Consider the following 22543-nt stretch of genomic DNA (forward strand, 5'->3'; position numbering starts at 1 on the left):
AAAAGACAAAATTATAGAGATGGAGTATAGATTAGTAGTTGCCAATGGTTAAGGATAGAAGGGAGAGAGGAAGGTTGGTGTACTTATAAAAGTATCACAAGGGATCACTGTGTTGATGGAATTGTTTTGTATCTTGACTATAGTGGTGATTACATAAATCCATACATGATAAAACTGCATAAAAGTAAATACAAGTACACATGAGTACATGTAAAACTGGTGAATCTGAATAAGATCAGTGGATTGTATCAATGTTTAAATTCCTGTTGTGATACTGTATTACAGTTATGCAAGATGTTACCATAGGGGGAAGCTGGGTGAACGATATATGAGATCTTTCTGTATTATTTCTTGCTACGTTATATAAACCTACAATTATCTAAAAATATCTTAATTTAAAAGTGTTATGTAAGATGGTTGATAGTATCTATGGCTTGTTTCTGATACTTTTGTGGTAGTGCTCCTAATATTTCACCTTTAAGCATGATGTTATATGTACTATTGGCTAGGTCTATACATACACATTAATAAACATATTACCAACATTTTATCGTTAACAGAAAAAACCTTTTATTCTAATTTTACCAAGGTTTTAAAAATCAGGCACAAAAGTTAAAGCTTTATCAATGCTTTTATTGTATATACTGATATCATTTTCTTAATTTGATATATTTTGTTGCATTTCATAAATAAATTTCCTAATATTGAAACACCTTTACATTCTTGACATGAACTGCAACGGGTAATAGTTCATCATTTAAAAAAATTTTTATAATAGAAAACTTCACATGTAAAAGCTGAGTAACAGGGACTTCCCTGGTGGCGCAGTGGTTAAGAATCCGTCTGCCAATGCAGGGGACACGGGTTCGAGCCTTGGTCCGGGAAGATCCCACGTGCCGCAGAGCAACTAAGCCTGTGAGCCACAACTACTGAGCCTGTGCTCTAGAGCCCGTGAGCCACAACTACTGAAGCCCGTGCACCAAAACCCCATGCTCCGTAACAAAAGAAGCCACTGCAAGGAGAAGCCCGCTCACCGCAATGAAGAGTAGCGCCCGCTCACCACAATTAGAGAAAGCCCGTGCGCAGCAATGAAGACCCACTGCAGCCAAAAAAAAAGCTGAGTAACAATACAGTGAATCCCTATGTACCTATCACCTAGATTCAACAACTATGAAATCATGGCCAATCTTGTTTCATCCTGACCCTCACGTACTCCCCCTCTCCCGTTATTATTTTGAAGCCCCAAATTTCATGTAATTTCATCCACTAATGCCTGAAGTATTTTTGTCTAAAAGTGACTTTTTATTTATTGGCTGCGTTGGGTCTTCATTGCTGCACCTGGGCTTTCTCTAGTTGTGGTGAGGGGGCTACTCTTCGTTGCGGTGTGTGGGCTTCTCATTGCAGTGGTTTCTTTTTGGTGCAGAGCATGGCCTCTAGGCACGCGGACTTCAGTAGCTGTGGCACGTAGGCTCTAGAACGCAGGCTCATTAGTTGTGGTGCATGGGCTTAGTTGCTCCGCGGCATGTGGTATCTTCCCGGACCAGGGCTCGAACCTGTGTCCCCTGCATCAGCAGGCAGATTCTTAACCACTGCACCACCAGGGAAGTCCCTAAAAGTGACTTTTAAAAAACACATAACCACAATGTCATTACAAATATCCATTGTTCACAGTTGCTTAAAGATCTAAACATGGTTTACACACTGCAATTCACTGACATGACTCCTACTTCTCCTTTAATCTATAGGATGCTCTGCCATCTTATTTTTTCCTTGTAAGTTTTTGTTCAAGTTTTTTGTTTATCCTGTGCAGTCTCCTAGGATTTGGATTTTGCTGGTTAATCCCAGTGATGTTTAATATGTTCCTCTGACCCCCTGTATTTCCAGTAAACAAGCAGCTAGATCTAGGGTCTTGATAAGATTCAAGATCAAATTATTTGGGAAGATTACTTCATAGGTAGTGCTATATCAGTCAAAGTCCAGTAAGGAGACTGGAACCACATGTTATTTGAATTACAGAACTAGAAAGGCTAGAGCACTAAGGTATTACAGCAGCAGCAACTGTAGGAAGCTGCTAGGACTGGGAGAAAAAAGAGAAGTTGGAATTATTAATACTTAGAAGCCTGGAAGAATAGTCCTGTTGAACTGAAATTCAGACCTCTGAGAAGGATGCATATCTCAGCTGGTGAGTATGTCCATTAGGAAGTACACAGTGTCTGGCTGTATTAGTGATGTTAGCAGCCACTGATGATCACTGCCTAGATGCATTAATTAAACAAGGTAATATTTTAATTTTATTCATTTAATACTTGCAAAACTTTACCATGCTTTACGTCAATGCCTCTCAGTCAATCTGGTTACCTGAACCTTATTCTAATACATTCCTCAGGTAGGGGTCATGGAAACAATGTTCCATGAATTTGCATATTGATGATAGCCTGTGACTTTTATGCTTGAAAGTCCATTTGGTTGGATATAAAATCCTGAGTAAGTTCATATTACTTCATTGTCTTTTGGCATAGAGTGTCATTATGGAAAAGTGTGAAAATAATTGGATTTACCTTCCCTATACGTGCTTTTTTTTTTGGCATGGACTCTCAAAGGACTTTTTCTTCAAAAAACCCTTTATAAATTTTTTCATTCTTTTTTTAGGCCATTACTCAGTACTGACCATTCTGGGTCAGTGTTCCTAGGTGCACAGTGTGTCTTTTCAATACATAAAGTCTTTCTAATTTCAGGCAAGTTCTCTTGAATTCAGTGTTATCGGCCAGGGTTCAGTCAGGAAGCAGAAGCCATACTACTTATCTGAACAGAGAGAATGTAAAAACATATTAAGTATAAAGTTAACTAAGCTACTGAAAGGATAAAGAGAACATCAAGATGTCATGGAGGTAGCAGCTAATATCCTGAGATGAGAGAACAAAGAAAGGAGACAGGAATTTACATTTAGAGGGGTCTCATGGAGCTGGAAGTTACAGCTCTGAGGAGGGATGATGCTGGTGCTGGTCTCTGAGTTTGGGCCTAAGACCTAGATCCCTGAAGAGGGGCTGCGGGTGTCTCTGACAGGAGGAGTCATGATGATAGGGCTTCTGCAAGTGTAATAGAAACTGCAACCAGATTCAGCTGCTGCTAGGGAAGGAAGTGCTGGATGAAAACAGCATTGCTGGCATAATGCTCACAAGAACCACAAGCAGACATAAAGCTCACAGAAAGTAGACAGGATGGAACAAATCCTTTCCTTCAGACTTGCAGTCTCCCTCTAGTGACCCCTATTGGCAGAGGCTAACATAAATCCAGCTAAAGCAGAAATGTGCAGCATTCCAGCTTCATCACCACAAAGCCGAGTATAGAGGGGTGGGTGCATAGATAATAGCGTAACTGGCACATAGTTTTTAGTATTTGCTCTTTTCCATTGCTTTGGATTTCTTCGCAGACTCTATTTATATGGATATCAGGTTTTCAGTATGTGATTATCACTCTTCTCTTGATTTAAAACATTTTCCTTCTTTCCATTTCCACCCTCTATTTCTCTTAGGGATTATCAATTGTGTTTATTCACTTTTGAGTTCCTTCTAGATTAGTTTTCACTTTTATGGTGACTTTTCTTCTAATTTCTAATGCTTTCCTGAATTCTTGTCACTTATCTTTTTAAACCTTTCTTTTATCCACTCACCTGAGTTTTTCTAATTCTTGTTTATAGTTCTTTTATGGCTTTTATCATTTCTTTTAGCTTGGTTTGAAACAGATTTTTGTAAGGATCTACTCTGTTCTATATTCTTATAATTTTGTATCATATTTCACAATTCTTTTCCGTTGCTAAGTTTTAAGTGAAACATTTACCTGTACTTTTGAGGAGACAGAATTAACTTTTCCGTCTTCAAGGTTCATGAAATACTATTATTTTCACAAAGTGACTAAAATAAATGACCTAGTTCTGAGATCTGCTTCCTTTGCTTCTCTCCCTCACTTCACACTATACATTGTCTATCCTTTGACCCTATCGCCCCTGTCCTGCAGAATTTGGTGTATACAGCCAGCAGTTTCTCCTTGAAAGGGTTTTGTTTTGGAATGAAGCTTACATTTGTTAGTTTCAAGAGCTCATAAGGACCTAGACTACTCCAACAAATTTGGAATTTAGCACAGTCCCCTTAAACTCACCTGCAAATTGGCATCTCCAGGAACCTTCACTTTTTGGCTGCAGTTTTCAAATTGGCTGGCCATGCTTTCCAGTGGAAACCTGTTGATTTGGGAGATCTATTCTCAAGGCCATCAGACGTCCCACTGATTTTCATCCATGACCTTCCATACAGATAAATGGCACTACTCAGGTTTTACAGTTGCTTTTGAGTTTGTCACTATCTAATTTTATTTTGGGATTGCGGGGATACCTTGTCACCAAGACTTGCTATAGATGCCATGCATGGGTTTTTGCTTTTATGAAGGGATTTGGGAGATCAAAAAAATACACTGCTATTTCTGTCATCTTCTATTCTTCAATGTACTTCTGGTAGTTAATTTTTTATTTAGGAATATCTGTGATAACAGTTTATATAAAAGGTAGTAGAGCACAGTGATTAGAAGCATGAGCTTTGGAGTCACGCTGCCTGGGTACAAATCCTAGATTCACTGTTTACTAATTATGTGACCTTTACCCTCTGTGTCTTAGTTTCTTCCATAAAATAATAGGTTATGAGAAGTGAAATAACATAAAGCACTGAGAAAAGTACTAGCTTGCATAGTAGGTATTCAACAAAGAAAGCTTTTTTTTTTTTTTTGGCCACACTTGCAGGATCTTAGTTCCCTGACCAGGGATTGAACCCAGGCCCCCAGCAGTGGAAGCGCTGAATGCTAATCACTGGACCACCAGGGAATTCCCAGGAAAGCTGTTTTAATTACTGTAGGTCTCATTTTTTTCTTTTTCAGGTCTAGCTCTTATTTTACTGGCTTTATAGTAGACTATTAAAAAAGTAAAAAAAAAAAAAAGGGAAAAAAACCACCCAACCTCTTGAAATTAACTCTTGCTTCCACAGTAAGATAGAAATCACAAATGCAAATAGCTAGAAAATAATGAAAATGAGAAGAACACATGGTAGGCAAATGTCACCTCTGAGGAAAGTTCATAGTGTTAAGCACTTTCATTACCAGACAGAAAAGAATGAAAATGTATGCAATAAGCATTGAATACTAAAGATTAACTGCCCTCTATTAAAGTAGAAATCAATGAATTTTTAAAAAAGAGTAAAATGACAGTATTAAATGTTGACAAGGATGTGGAACAACAGACACAGATATTGTGGGTGGGAGTAGAAAAACGGTATAACTGAGAAGTCTAATTAAAGTGGAAGATGCACATAGCCTTGGCCCATCAAGTCCACCTCTAAGTAAGTACCTTAGAACAGACCTTCCCAACTTGTGGGCCAGTAGGGTAAAGCCTCAGGTAGCCACAGCTCTCAAAGCCTCATCTTTTATCCTACGAAGCGTACAAATACTTTTCTGTATTATCATCTATTTATCTACATGAAGAGTTGGTAAGCAACCTCTTCTAATATCTTTCTTGGATTTCCACATTAGAAAGCCAAGTTTCATTGGAGTCAAGGTCTTATTTTATTCTCTGCTGGATCTCCAGCAGCTAGAATAGCATCTGGTATATTGTACTTGCTCAATAAATATTTGTTGAATGTGCATACCACATAAAAAAAAAGATCACTGGAGTATTATAAAAACGCAAAATCAGACATATAAAATATCCATTTAAATAAAGGATGTCTACCCTAGAGGGGTGGGATAGAGAGGGTGGGAGGGAGACGCAAGAGGGAGGAGATATGGGGATATATGTGTATGTATAGCTGATTTACTTTGTTATACAAAAGAAACACACCATTGTAAAGCAATTATACTCCAATAAAGATGTTAAAAAAAAAATTTCAGCACACACACAAAATAAATAAATAAATAAATAAAGGATGAACTTGTATACTCATATAATGGAATGGTATTCAGCAACTAGAATAAATGAACTAGAAATCCACATATAAATCTCAAACAACACTGAGTGAAAGAAAGCAAATTGCAGAAAGATAAGCACAATGCAACTTAAAGTTTTATATAAAGTTTACAATCATGTGCAACACGGCTATGTATTAAGTATAAAATTATATATGCATGGAATGATGCACACCAAATGATCACTGCCTCTGGGGAAAAACAGAAATATTATCAGGAAAAGATTTGCAAGGGAGCTTTAACCCAATCTATAATATTTTATTTCTGAAATAAAAATCTGGAGCATGGCAAAATGTTAGGATTTAATAGGACTAAATGTTAATTGTTATGTTCTTTTATTTTTATATGTTAAAAATCAACCATAATTAAAAAGTAGAGTAGGATTGATAAATAAACCTAAGAATGTGTATGGAAAACAACTAAATAAAATAAATCACTAGTTTTGGCCTAATCAAGAAGGAAAATGTGTATAGAAGATCAATGAAGAAAGCAAGTATAGGTATATAGAAGAAATTAAGAGAATACTTTCTACAACTCTAAGCGAATTCATTTGAAAGAAGGACTCAATGAAATAGATGTTCTTTCTAGAAAAATTACAAGTTATAAAAGAAAACCAGCCTCAGATATATCTACCACTAAATTCTTTCAAATCTTTGAGGAACACATTTCCCTTGTTATCTAAACTTTTCTGAAGTGTTAAGACAGAAAGAGTTCTTTCAGAATTATTTGAAAAATAGTCATATTTTCATAAAGTAGACTAGGAATTCCTATTGTGTCATCCAGCTAAGTCAACCAAAACCACAGCAATATTTAGAGTTTTAATGTTTAATATATGAGATTTCACAGAAAAGGAAATACAAATGGCTCAAGCAGATACGCAACCTTATTCTTAAGTGAAAATAAAAAATTCTATTGAGATTTAATCTCCACGGAGATTAACATATCATTATTCAACTAACAGACTGGCAAAGATCAAAATGTTTGTTAATACTTTATAAAGATTCGAGGAAATAGGAACTCTCACACATTGTTGGTGGGAGTATAAAATGATACAATCCTTATAGAAAGCAATTTGCCAATATCTATGAAAAATAAAAATGTACAAATCTTCTGACCTAATAACTTCAGTTTAAAATTTTATCTCACAACAACTCACTAATGTGCAACATGATCTATGTACAAGGTTATTAAATGCAGCATTATTTGCAATAGTAAGAGACTGGAAAGAAAATGTTTGTCAGTAGGGACTGCTCCAATATATTATGGTACATCCATACAATTAAATCTTACGCAGTTATTAAAAAAAGAATCAAGAAACTCTATGTACTGATATGGGACAATCTCAAAAAATCATGTTAACTGAAAACGGCAAGCTGAAGAACAATGTGCACTGCACAGTACATTTATGATTAAGTATCTCCAGAAGGATATTTTAAAAACAGATAATACTTCTGGGAGGGGAAACTGGGTACTAAAAAAGGGAAGGAGACTTTTCACTGTATATCATCCTGTGTCATGAATTCTGAACCAAGTGAATGTTACATGTTCGGATGAAAAAACTTTTTTTCTTAAAAGACAAAAATTTGAAATAAAAACTGATATCCAACAGAAATACAAAATTCTTTCAGGTAAATTCAAGTTAGCAAGTATTATATTTCTTTCACCTGTAGGATAAACTTTTCCACAGTTCCACTGAGTCTTTCAGGTTCCATCAGTTTATTTACCAATTCCTGCTCAACAGCCATTAGGGCTAAGCCACTAAGCTTTTCTTGTCCCCTGGTATGACATAAATATGTTTTAAGACGAGACAGTGTAGAAAATGAATTTTCAACACTTGCTGAAGTAACTGGCCAAGACAAAGCAATATATAATAGCATTGATATGCAAGGAATATTATTGTGAAGACCATGCTGAATAAACAAATGGCCGAGATTGCTGAAGCTGATGCAATCATAATCTAGGACAAAGTTGAGCTTTGCATATTGCCGATAAAATCTAAGTTCTGGGATGATGTCTGCATCAAGTTTATAAAATTCTTGGACATCTTTAGCTGTTGCTTCATTTAATGGTTCATTCCATTTAAGTAACAGTTCTGAAATCTGCTTCATTTTACAATAATCAAACTCTGAAAAACACAATTTTAAATTTTGTAATATAGTATCCAAGCCTTGGTAATAAATATTAATTTTATATTGTTCTTCTGTTGAGGTAGGAAAAAACATACTGTCTGAATTGCTAGGATCTATTGTTTTCTGAATTTTTCTTCTTTTCTGAAATGAAGGCCTTTCAACTTCAAAACCTTTACAGGTTATTTTTTGACATACTTCCTCTGCTCCATCCCAGATAGTTTTGAAATAAATATCATTTCTTTCAGATGATAAACATTCCAAAATTGCTTCTATTTTTGAAGACAACGAAAAAATGTCTATGGTTTCACTTTGAAGCTCTTTGGAAAGAATTCCTGTAACACTTAGTACTCGATAAAGGAATTTCAAACAAAAGATAAACTCAAATTTGGAAACCAATGCCAACAAATCACTCAATTCATCAGCTAAACTTGTGTTTGAAGAATGGCTTGATAGAACTTCCAGTGTTTCAATAACCTCTGGAAGACCCTCAATCACAGATAGTAACGTACGATCATGGACTGTCCAACATGATTGTGATGTATGTTTCTTGCATGTTTTATTTTGACTTAGCTTATAAATGTTTTGAAAATTTACAGACATTTCCCCATGAATAGTGCTGAACAAAGAACTGAGAGTATTTAGAGCACTTCGGAGCTCTTTTACTTCTTTGCAAAACCTAATCACTGCTAAATCCAAAAAATGTGCGTAACAATGCAGGTATAAAGCTCTTGGCTCTTCCTTCTTGAATTCTGCTGCAATTTTATTAAAATTTCCCCTCCAATTACTGGTGCTATCATAGGCCTGGCCTCGTATTTTATCCAAATCAACTCCAATTTGCTGCAGGTAAGTTTTAATACTCCTGTGTAAGTTGGTCCCAGTCATCTCTTCAACATCTATGAAACCCAAAAATCTTTCTTTAATTAATATAGCCTTTGATGTTTTCTGTGGGTATCTTACACAAATTGAGAACTGTCCTTTAGTGGCACCATCAGTTGTTTCTTCACATATTATTGAAAAAGCTGAGGAGACATTGATCTCATTTACAATATCTTGTAACATTTCAGTCTTTATTATTTCAATAATATCATTTTGAATTTGTGTACTATTGTAGAAGTCAACTTGTGAATTCGTAAGTCGAAATATTTCTTCTCCTTTATCTTTTGCTCGGATTTCTAACAATTCTAAAAAATTGCCTTTATTCACAGATGAAACAGACTGGTCATTTCCTCTTAAGAGTAAACACTGCTTTCCAAGAAATAAAATATTTTCAATTATAAGCTTTAGGTACTTTTTATTTCCCTCAATCTGTTTTGAATGATTAGATAAACTGTCATTAACGGCTTCATCACAAAACTGGTATTCCCTCCAAAACTGCAATGACTTTGAATGCATTTCACTTTTTTCATGCTTTCTGAATTTTTCCAGAGTTTTTTTCCAATTGGAAATCCCTTGGGCTGCAAATGACTCTCCTCCATAGCTAAATTTTTTTTGGCAGAACAACTGACACGAATAACAGAATATCACATCCTTTTTAATACTGTTTTCTAATTGCTGAAAATTTGAACACCAAGATTTTTTAATACTTCGTGATTTACCTTTAACTTTTTGTACTTTGGATGTAAATTTTGGGTGACGTAGTCCATCGCTTATTTTCATGGATTTCATACTGTTTGTAGCATCTTGGTTTGACACATGATCTTTTTGTACTTCTATACTGGAGCCAGTTGTATGCTGACTGAGTACTGATGAAGATGGTGAAAGGCTTGGCTGTTCCACATTACTATTAGCAACACCATTACTTGATTCACTGGGTGAAGTCTTAGAAATCTTGGGAGAAAATGACAAAATAACATTTCTTTGAACAGTTTTCAAATAATCAATTAAAATATTGAACATATCCATTCTAATAACAAAAAAATCAATGGGTGAGTTACAGTATGAGCTCCACTAGGGGGAAACATTAACAATTATTTATAACTTAGTATTCTTATTAATAATTTCAAGTCAAACTTGAGATTTGGGAAACTGAACGTGAATAACAAAAGGTGTTTATTGCTCTACATTTTTGAGCTCTATGATCAAATCAGGAATGAATATGCTCAAATACACACATGCACAATATGTTTAAAAAAAGAAAGCTTAAAAAAGAAAAGACAGTAGCAAAAACAATTAAGAATAAAACTTACATCCTCAACGACATTTGCTGTTACTGAAGAAACTGTACCTGTTAAAATAAAGCATAAATTCTAGATCTTATACCATAATCTATAAAATAGCATCATTAACTATATAATTGCTTATTTCATATTAGGCAACCAAAAGAAAACTTAGAATAAAGACAGATTCTATATTCTAATCAAGTATGGCAAAACAGTGTATATGTCAAACAACTTCACATCAATTTTTACCTTGTAATTCATCAGAGTTCATGACAGGCAGGGCTTCATGAGTATCTGCCAATGACACTATATTGCTTATAACTGGAGTTGTATCTTTCTTCGGAGAAAGGAGATCTGTTGAAGCATCATGCACCATGGAAACATTTACTGATAAAAATTAAAAGATATCTTATAAACCAGGCAGAATCAATCAATCAGAAAGCACTGTTTAATTACAAGTGTTTCAATGAATAACGCAAATATCTATCAATAATTGCTTTAAGTATTAGTGGGTACTGGAGTAATTTTTATTAGGGCTTAGGAATATCCAGGTTCTTTAGGATAAGATTAATATCAACATTAAACAGATAATTTACATTTCCCATCATTTTATATCTTTTACCTTTGCACGCAGTTTATCAGTCCTTTCATACTATTTGCTTGAACTGTCAAGCAAATCTTTACTGTGAAATTACCCATGAAGAACATTGCTATAGAATCTCCTAATGGGTATCATTTCTAACCATTCCAGGATTCATAAACTCAATATGAATGGAGCTGAGTTGGTGTCTAAGCTAGTATTAAAGAGATTTCTATAATAAGCCAGTCTGCATGATGCACAAGCCCCAGGGGAATCATTCATTCCACCGTCTATGAAATTAGCACCACTGGTCCTATATGAGGCTCTTTGATACACAGTTGGCTCTGGATTCTCTGTCCCTTTCTATTAGTGAACATCAAAGTATTTCTGACTAGCTCTACTCCATGTGAAAAATGTAACTAATAGTCTTGTTTTTACAAAGCAGGGCTAACTAGAAGATTCTATATTCTAATATGACAATCTTTACAAATAAATATTAAATCTCTGGTGATGAAGTAGCCTTCCTTTTATGCAAAAATACTGGAAACCGTTCTTTGAAACAAGTTTTAGATTGTTTTGACTTTTAAGTCAGTTTAATTTAGAAATGAATCAAGGTTATAAAATTAAAGGAAAGCAGTAATATTCTTCAACAGTTACTAAATCTCTGGTAACTGCTAAAAAAATAGTACCTGTAGAAGATTCCATCTTAGCTTTACTGTAAGCAGAGAAACAATGAACAGAGCAGAAAAGCTCTGTCTTCCCCGAGTCATTGTTAGTCTCAATCATTTCGTCTGAGGGTTTCAATGATTTGCAAAGAACAGATGTAAGTGTTTTGGCTGGTTTCTGTTAGAGAGTAAAATAATATTCATATTCCTGGTATATGACATGCCCACAACCATTGCTTAGTTGAAATATTATAGTAACAATGAAGTCATATTTTTGCACTTTCTTAAAAACCAGAAAAAAGGCACTTATAAATTGCAATGACTAAAATGAAGGAAACTGATTAATCTATTAGATAACTATTTGTATTATTTGTCAGGTATATTAATAGCTATAACAATACATATGCAAGCAATGAAGAAAGTGGTCATAAAAGATGTTCATCATCCCAGGCAACTAAACAAAATGGACAAATGAACAAAAGTCTTATAATTACAGGTCTTTAATGCCAACTTGGGCATCAACTAAGGAAAGCCTTTTACTGGTGCTAAGGAGGAGCCAGAAAAGGATGCCTAACACACATTACAAGATACCGTGGGAAACACTGTTTTTCTAGCCTAACTTCATGGTGAAACTTCAAGCATGTTGTAAGAAAGCAGCACACAAGCAGTAAGAGGTACAGAACATAGTGCATTCTGTAAGCAGTAAGGTTGCAAAGGAAAAGGATAGAAAATGGGGAGGTTCACCACCTACTCTTTCTGGTGAAACAGGAGCCATCATTCCTGGACTTAATACTAAGTTAACACTAACGACAATGATGAAATGCAACTGCTTTTAGGGGTACAAAGTACAAAGACAAATGAAAATATCTTACACAGATTTTCTTTTTCTGTGAAAGAATGGGATATTGGCAAAGGAGCAATGAAACAAAAAGCAGAGTGTAATTTTGAAAATTACTATTTTTGTCCCTTATTAGTAGGAATTTTCATATTTTATGAAATATAACAACTCACCAATATTTACATTAACCAACAATAGTGGTATAATTTATAACTAATTTATTACTCATGTGGGAAAGCTAATACTTAACTAATGTACTCTAGTAAGAAGATGTGGCCAGGGACTTCCCTGGTGGCACAGTGGTTGAGAAGATTCACAAAACATTAATATCTAACAATATTTAAAGTATCCCTGTATGTTGACACAGAAATTTATACTTTTAAGAATTTTTGGGGCTTCCCTGGTGGTGCAGTGGTTAAGAATCTGCTTGCCAATGCAGGGGACACAGTTCGAGCCCTGGTCTGGGAAGATCCTACATGCCTAGAGCCCATGCTCCGCAACAAGAGAAGCCACCGCAGTGAGAAGCCTGCACACTGCAACGTGCAGTGAGTAGCCCCCGCTCGCCGTAACTAGAGAAAGCCCACAGGTGGTAATGAAGACCCAACACAGCAATAAATAAATAAATAAATAAGTTAATTAATTAATTTTAAAAAAGATGTGGCCAAAATAATTACAATTATACCAATCAACTTTTTAAAATAAAAAGCCACCCCATTTTTGCATTTTTGGATTCACAGGTTTGAGTGCTTTACTAATTTTTTTTTTTTTTTTTGGCCACGCTGTGCGGCTTGCAGGATCCTAGTTCCCTGACCAGGGATTGAACCCGGGCCCTTGTCAGTAAAAGCGCAGAGTCCCAACCACTGGACCACCGGGGAATCTAATTCTTGATTACAGTTCACTAACAATATGGATTTTCTACATTATCACAATCACACAATATCTTAAATGCAGCAGGGCACAGTGTTAGGTGGTGCTTTTTAACTCATCTAGCCAAATAAGCCGTGTCCCATCACATATGCTGAATAACTGAGTACTCATATACAGGCTCTTAAAAACAGGAGAAGGTCTATTTATTGAGTGTGAGGGGTAAGAAAGAAAAGAAGGAATGGCATTAACTGCTTTCAGACAAAGGGTTCTATGCTCTCCATTCTCCCATTTCTGGTCCCAAGGCAGGGTACTCTCATGGTGTGGGCATTCTGTCATAGAAAAGCTGTGGCTCACACATGACCTATTTGAACTGCGGCTTGTTAAGACTCCCATCTTCAGTTGCTTGTTTTTAAGGAAGAATTTATAGGGATACAATTGGGTCTCAAAGTATCACCTGAACGAGCAAGACATGCGACAGTCCACCTCATGAAAGGGGCTCAGACCACTATTGTGTTCAGCTCACTTAGTCCTGCAAAGCAGGGCCAGCTTCTCTGCTCTCAGAGCCACCCATCCAAGGCTCTCCTATCAGAAATAGGGGATTATTTCCCATTGGTTTATTGTCTAATAGGACTCCTGATTCAGAAAAAAGCATGTGACATTCTTGATTCATCTTAACCTTGCTTAGGTGTAAGAATTAAATACATGGAATTAAAAATAAAAAACACTTCTGTGGTTGAGTCCTACTGACCAATAGACTATTGTTATGTTTGCTATCTAACTTATAAATAAGCTTTCCTCTGACTGCCTGTTCTTCAAGGCAAGATGATCACCCTGAGGTTCTTTAGGAAAATCTCCATGCAGCATTTATCATGAATTGTTACGTGAAAAACAACTGTCAGAAGTCTTTTATATCATCTCCTTCATCATCTTACCAACGAAAAATATTCCCAATGGTACTAAAATGTATACCGCCAGTTTCCTAAAGTGGAAACGTTCACAAGCCAACTAATGGAAGGAACTCAATCTTCCATTTTTCATTTGAGTCTTATGCAATCAAATTCAAATGGAGTGGTCCTCACTTTATGCAACAGATCTTTATTCATACCTGCTTATGTGCTGTAATACTCTTTGAACTATTAAAGTAATGAGACTGTGCTTCCATGTGAAGTATATGGAACAGACTAGAGCTAGTGGAACAGTAAGCTCCACAGTTCTCACAACAGTTCATGATGAGGTTGTTAGCAGAGTGAAACTTTGAAAAACAGGCATTACTGCAAAGACTACGTTTCATGTTCTGGTATTTTACTTCATACTGAATCTAGGATTTAAAAAAAAGACTTAGTAAAAACTCTGATATTTAAGCAGAATAATCAGAGTCCCTCAAGGTTAAGAAATATTGCAACTTACAACAGTAGTCTTCTGACACATGCTGCACTTGGCTGGAATGCTATTAGTACATATGGTATCAAATGGTTTTCTTTTTTCTTCATATGATGAAAGACAAGATTGGCTGCAAAAAGTTTTGCTACTGGTAGTATCTTCCAGCTGGATACTGATCACATCCTTTAGATTTAAAATGTCTCTAAAAATAAATAACAAGGGCACCATTAAACTCTTTTACCATAATTATTTCTTTTCATAAGCTAAATCACTCCCTTAACCCTCTGCCCTGTTGTTTCATTTACCTGAAGAACTGTGAAATAGTAGGAACATCAGCCTTGAAATAAGAAAACCTGAATTTGGTATCTAATTCTATCACTTACATTAAGTAACAGTGATTAAGTCATTTATATTCCCTAAATGTTAATTTCTTCATCTATAACGTTAAGGATTATAAACACATCTGATAGTACAGTTTGCGGATTACCTTGCCTGTATTAGTTGGTGCTAGTGATTATAGAATCATGATGAGAAATCACATATTCATACCTGATGAACTTTGGAATCTACAAGACAGAGGATTTAGAAGTTTGGTCTACAAATTCCTGGGGATTCTCCAGATACTTTCAGGAGGTCCACAGGATCAAAACTATTTTCATAATATTAACATGTTATTTGCCTTTTTCACTGTGTTGACATTTGAACGGGTGGTGCAAAAGCAATGGTGGGCCCCTGCAATTCCACTCCTAGGTATATATCCCAAAGAACTGAAAAAAAGTATTCAAAAAAGTACATATACACAAGGGTTCCTAACAGTTACAACAGATAGCAGGAGCCTAAATGTTCATCAACAAATGAATGGATAAACAAACTGTGGTATATTATTCGGCTATTAAAAAAAACAATGAAGTACTGATACACATGCCACAACATGAATGAATCTTGAAAACATTATGCTAAGGGAAAGAAGCCAGACACAAAAGGTCACATGTTGTGATTCCGTTTATATAAAACATTCATAATAGATAAATCCATAGATAGAATGCAGATTGGTGGTTGCCAGGGGTTGAGGGTAGTGAAGATAGGGGAATGGGGAGAAACTCCTTAATAGATAAGGCATTTTACTTTGGGATGATAGAAATGTTTTGGAACTAGATAGAGGTGGTAGTTGTACAATACTGTGAATGTACTAAACGGTACTGAAATGGTTTTTGTTACATGAATTTCACCTCAATAAATTGGGAGGAAAAAAAAAAGCGATGGTGGGTAAACTGCCAGAGCCTTATTTAGCATAAATCAAGGAAGTGATGCCAAAAGGTACCAGTATTTGTGCTATTCACAACCATGAATTTGCTGTAAGTTATTTACTTTATTAAAACTCAATCCTTCAGTACATCTTTTTAATATTCTGTGAGGTGAAATGGGACATAGGCATAAATTATTCCTCCTGCACACCAAAGTATGATGGTTGTTTCAAGGAAAATCTCATGTAGGAATGTTAAGAGTTAAAACCTGAGTTAGGGGACCTCCCTGGTGGCATAGTGGTTAAGAATCTGACTGCCAATGTAGGGGACATGGGTTCGAGCCCTGGTCCGGGAAGATCCCACATGCCGCGGAGCAACTAAGTCCGTGCGCCACAACTACTGAGCCTGTGCTCTAGAACCCACATGCCATAGCTACTGAAGCCCAAGTGCCTAGAGCCTGTGCTCTGCAACAAGAGAAGCCACCGCAACGAGAAGCCCGCGAGTAGCCCCTGCTCGCCACAACTAGAGAAAGCCCACATGCAGCAACAAAGACCCAACGCAGCCATAAACAAACAAACAAACAAACAAATAACTGAGTTAGCTACTTTTTTCATGGAATACCTATTTACTTCAAAGAATGACTATCAGGGAAACTATTAACCAGAAGTAGGTATCTGGCAGATATTTTCTCAAAAATGAATAAAGTAAGACTGTTACCTCAAGGAAAACAACTGGCAGTAGTTATTGCCAATGATAAAATATGAGCTCTCACTGAAAATTAGAATTCTGGAAAACCTCCAGCTTGATAGCTTCCTAATACGTAGACTTTCTTGGTGAGATTAGTGATTTTTTTTTTTTTTAAAATGTGATTTTTAAAATATTGCATAATGAAGCACAACAACATTTAGAAGATCTGCATACCTCAGGGAATCAATATTTTCCAAATGATGATAGCATGAAGCAAAAATCAGTTGTGGGTAAAAGAACCATTCAAAGTACAAATAGACCAATAAATTTTAACGTGACAGTACAAAAAATTCACTGATATGGCTTCAGATTCCACATTGCAACTAACCTTTAAGAAACTGTAGTATCCTTTAAGAAAACTGTAGTATCAAAGAACATCCACAATTATCTGAAATGCTATTAAAACACTCCTCCCTTTTCCAAATACTTATTTGTAAGGTCAGCTTTTCTTCAGACTTCAACCAAAACAACATTTTATAACCAAGTGAATGCAGAAGCAGATATGAGAACCTGGCCAGACAGTAAAGCAGTTTGCAAAACTAATAAAACAGTGCTCACTAAATTTTTCTTAAAATTTCTCCTAAATTTTAAAAACGGCTATTATTCAAAAAAACAAAATTTATGTCAACATGCAGAGTTTATTACTTTTAAATGAGTTAATAGTTAAAAATTCCTCAGTTTTAATTTCTAACACAATATATGTATAGGTAGATGTAAGCTACATAAACTAAAGCTCTTTGGGTCTTCAAAAACTTTCAAGATTGTAAAGGGGTCCAGAAACCAGAAAATTTGAGAACTGCTACTACAGGAAATACCAAGATATCTGTCTACCTAGATCCCTCAGAATATCAATCTTTCAGAATAATAGTTTTCCAGATGAAATACTCCTGAAATCAACACTATTTTAATACCTCAATATTTACAAATTTTTAGTGTACAAATCTTCCTTGACTTACAATGGGGTTATGTCCAGATAAACCCATCTTAAATTGAAAATATCGTAAGTCAAAAATTCATTTAATACACCTAACCTATAGAACACCATAGCTTAGCCTAGTCTACCTTAAAGGTGCTCAGAACACCTACCTTAGCTTACATTTGGGTAAAATCATCTATCACAAAGCCTATTTTATAATAAAGTGATGAACATATCATGTGGTTTATTGAACATGGTACTGAACATGAATAACAGAATGGTTGTACAGAATGATTTTAAGTGTATGGGTTGTTTACCCTTGTGATCACGTGGCTGACTGGGAGCTGGGGCTCACTGCCGCTGCCCAGCATCATGAGAATATCATACTGCATACTATCATACTAGCCCAGGAAAAGATCAAAATTCAAAATTCGAAGTAAGTTTCTACTGAATGTGTATCGCTTTAGCACCACTGTAAAGTCGAAAAATCATTATGTAGAACAATTGTAAGTTAGGGACTATCTGTACTATAATCTTTCTGCCTCCTTAAACAGCACCAAAATTACAGATTAATTTTCATTATCACAACACCAGTCATTTTACTGGCTTAAGATGTAGCTCTACATGCAGTATCTGAGTTGTGACAAAATTTTTTCTAGGATTCACCGTGTGCCAAACAGTGTTTAGGCCCTGGGGATATAAAAATGAGTATAATCTGGTCCCTAATGTCAAGAGGTTCATAGTCTAACTGTAGCATTATCAATTCTTTAATAACATTAATTTTACAATCAATGTTTTGGGAGTTATGAACACTATGGAAACACAGACCATGGAACAATTATCTGGGTGGCTGGGGGGAATAAGAGGAAGGAATGGTATGGGAATAGACGAAGGGTACAGATATTTGAGGCAGACCTTTAAGATAGCAAGAAATTAGCCAGATGGGAAGGAAGGCAGAAGAAATAGCACTGGCAAAAGCACTGAAGTCTGAAAATGCTTATTGGCTTTTACTGCGATTAGCATATTAGATTGCTAGCTTCTAATCTACTAAGGCCTTATTTAAAAAAAAAAAAAAATCAAAAATGAATTTTGTTAAAAGTGCCTAAAATTAGCTTAACCAAAGGCTGAGCATAGGCCTGAACAACTTTCCTACAAATAAGTGTTACATCATTAGTGGATGGGCCTATTTTAAACTCCACTAATTTCTTTCAGGATCTCTGGTTAGCTTCAACTGGGATACAGAAGTACAGAAATACACTTTAATACATAGCTCTCTAAAGAACAGTCTTATCTTTCTAACATGATTTAAAATGTCATTTTCAAAGTTACTTTCATCTGGTTCATGAAACAGAATAAAAACTACATTGACTCTAGCACAACATTGTAAATCAACTATACTTCAATTAAAAAAACCCCTATAGCGACTCAGAACAGATTTAAAATCACTGCTATTAAAAAAAACCTCATCAAAAACCTCAACTGATAATTAGCTAAAATCTTGAGAACTACATAACTAATACAAGAGGCTAATGAATGTACAGTAAAAAGTTCTGAAAACAGTAAAGGTTACTCTGAACAACGGACAGCCTCTCGCAGCCTATGCATCACTGTACCACCTTTCCACCAATCTATAAAATAGTATTTTCTATCAAAACATTTTTATTCCAAAGGAAGTAAAACTTATTTCATGTTTTGTTCATATTGGATTTCTTTGCCTTAGAGAACAACTTACACACTAAATCCTTCCTGCTTCAGCCTTTTCAATCTGTCTGGGAGCTCCGCTGAAGATGTATAATGGGTAAACTCCAAACACAGCAACATGATACTTTAACTTCTCAGAGCCTCAGTTTCCTCAAAACCAAAAGAAAATATTTGGACTGGATGATCTCTAAGGTCCCTTCCAGTTTTATGATTCTGCAGAGAAAGAAAGCATGCTGAAGAGAGTGCCATACAGCCCACAGCGAAAAAGAAAAAGGACAAAGTATAGTGTTAAAGGGTTTACAAAGCACAAAAGAAAGGTAAGTAGAGTTCTGGGGAGGAAGACTTGAAGCAAGGGTTAACTCCTGAAGCAGCAGCCAAATGAGGAGCTGAAGCAACCAATATAAAGGGTATGTGAGTTTGTTAAGAGAATAATAGCAATAGCCAACATTTACTGGGTTCTTATTACATGCAAATATTGTTCTGATCACTTAAATATATTATTTAATGATCAAAATTCTTACGTACATTTAACAAAATAGATGGGAATACTAAAAAAGAAGTTCTCAATGCTTTTCGAACTTTAGCATGTATATGAATCATTTGGGGATAAATGTAGTTCTGATTCAATAGGCCTGGGTGACACCTGAGATTCTGCATTTCTAACAAGCTCCCAAATGATGATGCTGATATAGTTGCTCAGGGATCACACAGAGTAGCAAAATGTAAATTGAGGAAGCAAGATTCAAATTGTGGCAATCTGATTCCAAAACAAGATATTATTTGAAAGGAATTTATATTTACTGGCAAAATTGGTAGCCTTTGCGTTTTCTTGTTCTGAAACAAAGACACGTAAAACTTAACACTAGCATTTAATGAGTACTAACAAACCAGAATTATAATACTATGGGACCCTCAAAGCACTGATCCTTTAGACATCTTAGTGTAGTGTTCAAAGTTCTGGACATTATGAAATCACTACTACTTCCTTTCTTCTCATCTAAATTGTTTTACATATGTAAAAAAGTTAGCAAAAAAGACCCCAATAATAGTTCACAGAAAATGTAAAAAGATTACATACATACGTCTATGTTTATCTAAGGCTATTCAATTTTTCAAAAGAATTAAACTACTTCACTTGCCATTACAAGAGAAACACTATATAACTTTACACCTTGGAAGGTCAAAAAAATAACTGTTATATGATTAAATTTTTAGTAGGTTGCTCACTATACAGTTAAATGATAAAATATAATGGGCATGCAATAACCCCACTTACAGAGAATTTCAAATGAAAAGAATAGGAAAATAAGTTTCAGAAGTCATTATTTAAAGGTGAAGAGAAACACAGCTCTTATCATTTTAATTTCTGGAAATCTCTTGATAAAAAAAAACTGTTTCTGAAGAATCTATTAGAGGAACTAAAAGCAGAAGTAGCTTCTTTTACCTAAACCAAGGTGATTACTTCTTCAGAAAAAAAAAAAGAAAAAACCACGCAGAAAATTACAACCAAGATTCTGATCAAGATCTATGTAGGGAAGTAAAAGGGGCCATAATTTAAAATTATATACTTTGAGCAGTTTGAACAAGTTCTCTTCGGAAGAGCTGGTGAATTGAGAGATGAAATGTATTCAGTGATGCACGGTGTGGAGCAGAAAAGCTGAGTAGACCCTTTCCTCTGATAAGCAGTTTGCCCCTTTTGAAGAATTTTTTTACAGCCAGAACAGGAAACCTGAATAGCTGTGGTTGAAACTGAGGGAAGCATCTTATTCATGCCAGATGATGCCAGAGAAAGCTGAATGCCTGTAGTCATCTGAGAAGCTATAAACACAAAACAGGAAGGAAAAAAATTAGTATTTACATAAAATTAAGTATGCATTCTTCCATTATCTTATAGAGGTTACTTCTCCTGGACTTGAAACCCAGAACAATCAATGCACTATTCAAAGGCATTCTAAAAAAGCAGAATAAACTGGCTATCACATTGGTCAGAATAAATATGATTAACTTAACTAATTCTATTACCATTGTCTGAAAACGTAGTGTTTATTTTCAGGTCATTCTCCTGAGTTCTGGGCTGTTGGGCTTGACAATACTCCTAAAAAAGAGTTGAAAAATAATGAAAACAACCAGTCAATCAATGGAAAATGATATATTATGCTCAAGTCTGTTCTGTGAATTGCATAATTGAATTGAACCATGGTACATAAGTAAGCACTACCCTTTTGGTGACCTTTGGCTGATAACACCCATCAGTTACTACAATATTTTCTACTGTACCTAGATATGACTTTATAAATTTTTGTTAACACAGTCCCTCACTAGCTACTACAAAAAGAGAGCAGACATACTCAGTAATGATACCTATTCTCCCTTCTTGTTCTGATCACTAATAGCTAATTGTCTTCATAAAGTCCTTAAACACAAAAATTGTTAGGTTAGGCTGAATGAGTCTTACGGAGGAGGATTTTTTTCAGAGCAGCAGGCAATCTACCTAAACTTGATCTATGTCTTTGAATGTCCACGGGCTGAAGGAGCAACGGGTACTTCCTAGGTGGACAATATTCCCATTGTCACCAACTCAATGGGAGTCATACCCTTACTTGGTACTGATTTACTTTAGCTATTTCTAAACAGAATACTAGAAATTAATTAAAAATGAAATTACTTTTCATTTCACTATAAATTTCAGCTGGTTCATATATAAACATTCTAAGGAAATTTGGCCCTACTTACAAAACACTCACAGCTTGATTCAGTTGTTCCTTTATAGGTTCTTTAGCATTTGACATGTCTAAAAAAGTTTAAGGATAAATATGAAACTAATTTGGATAAATAATAAAGAAAAATTCTAAGAATTTAAAATGTACTAAATAATTCTACTACTTAATAGAGACAGCAGCATAAAAACATATAACTAGTTATTTATATTGTTTCAAGTTAAGAAAAATGAAAACAGAAATGTGTTAACCTCAGTTAGGACCATAATACCCTAAGCAATCCTTTTTTTTTTTTTTCTGCTTATATAACCATATTTTCTTGGATGTTTTTTGAGTTTTTATTGTGAGCTTATATTCCTTTGAACTTAATATTTGGGAATTTCTTTTTTTTTTTTAATTTTATTTATTTATTTATTTATTTATGGCTGTGTTGGGTCTTCGTTTCTGTGCGAGGGCTTTCTCTAGTTGCGGCAAGCAGGGGCCACTCTTCATTGCGATGCGCGGGCCTTTCACTATCGCGGCCTCTCTTGTTGCGGCGCACAGGCTCCAGACGCGCAGGCTCAGTAATTGTGGCTCACGGGCCTAGTTGCTCCGCGGCAT

The 22543-nt window shown here is 35.4% G+C and overlaps 1 protein-coding gene across 13 annotated transcripts in view; it reads right to left on the reverse strand.

Annotated features, from left to right (window-relative positions):
* ZMYM1 (zinc finger MYM-type containing 1) overlaps positions 1-22543 on the reverse strand; it is a 35722-nt gene that overhangs the window by 516 nt on the left and 12663 nt on the right. For 8 of the 13 annotated variants that reach the window (XM_082415373.1, XM_082415367.1, XM_082415374.1 and 5 more), the window contains 8 exons: positions 21249-21321; positions 20795-21044; positions 14646-14820; positions 14344-14556; positions 11558-11711; positions 10538-10675; positions 10316-10353; positions 3-9956 (listed from right to left, as the gene is read on the reverse strand). In XM_082415373.1, the coding sequence (XP_082271499.1) occupies positions 7650-9956; positions 10316-10353; positions 10538-10675; positions 11558-11711; positions 14344-14556; positions 14646-14820; positions 20795-21044; positions 21249-21321 (3348 nt within the window). In that variant the 3' untranslated portion in view covers positions 3-7649. Of the gene's footprint in view, positions 1-2; positions 9957-10315; positions 10354-10537; positions 10676-11557; positions 11712-14343; positions 14557-14645; positions 14821-19257; positions 19440-20794; positions 21045-21248; positions 21322-21959; positions 22018-22543 lie in introns of those variants that run through there. The other 5 variants (XM_082415370.1, XM_082415368.1, XM_082415371.1 and 2 more) reach the window with 5 other exon arrangements.

This window comes from Balaenoptera physalus (assembly GCF_965194825.1).
Source record: "Balaenoptera physalus genome assembly, chromosome: 1".
NCBI lineage: Eukaryota > Metazoa > Chordata > Mammalia > Artiodactyla > Balaenopteridae > Balaenoptera > Balaenoptera physalus.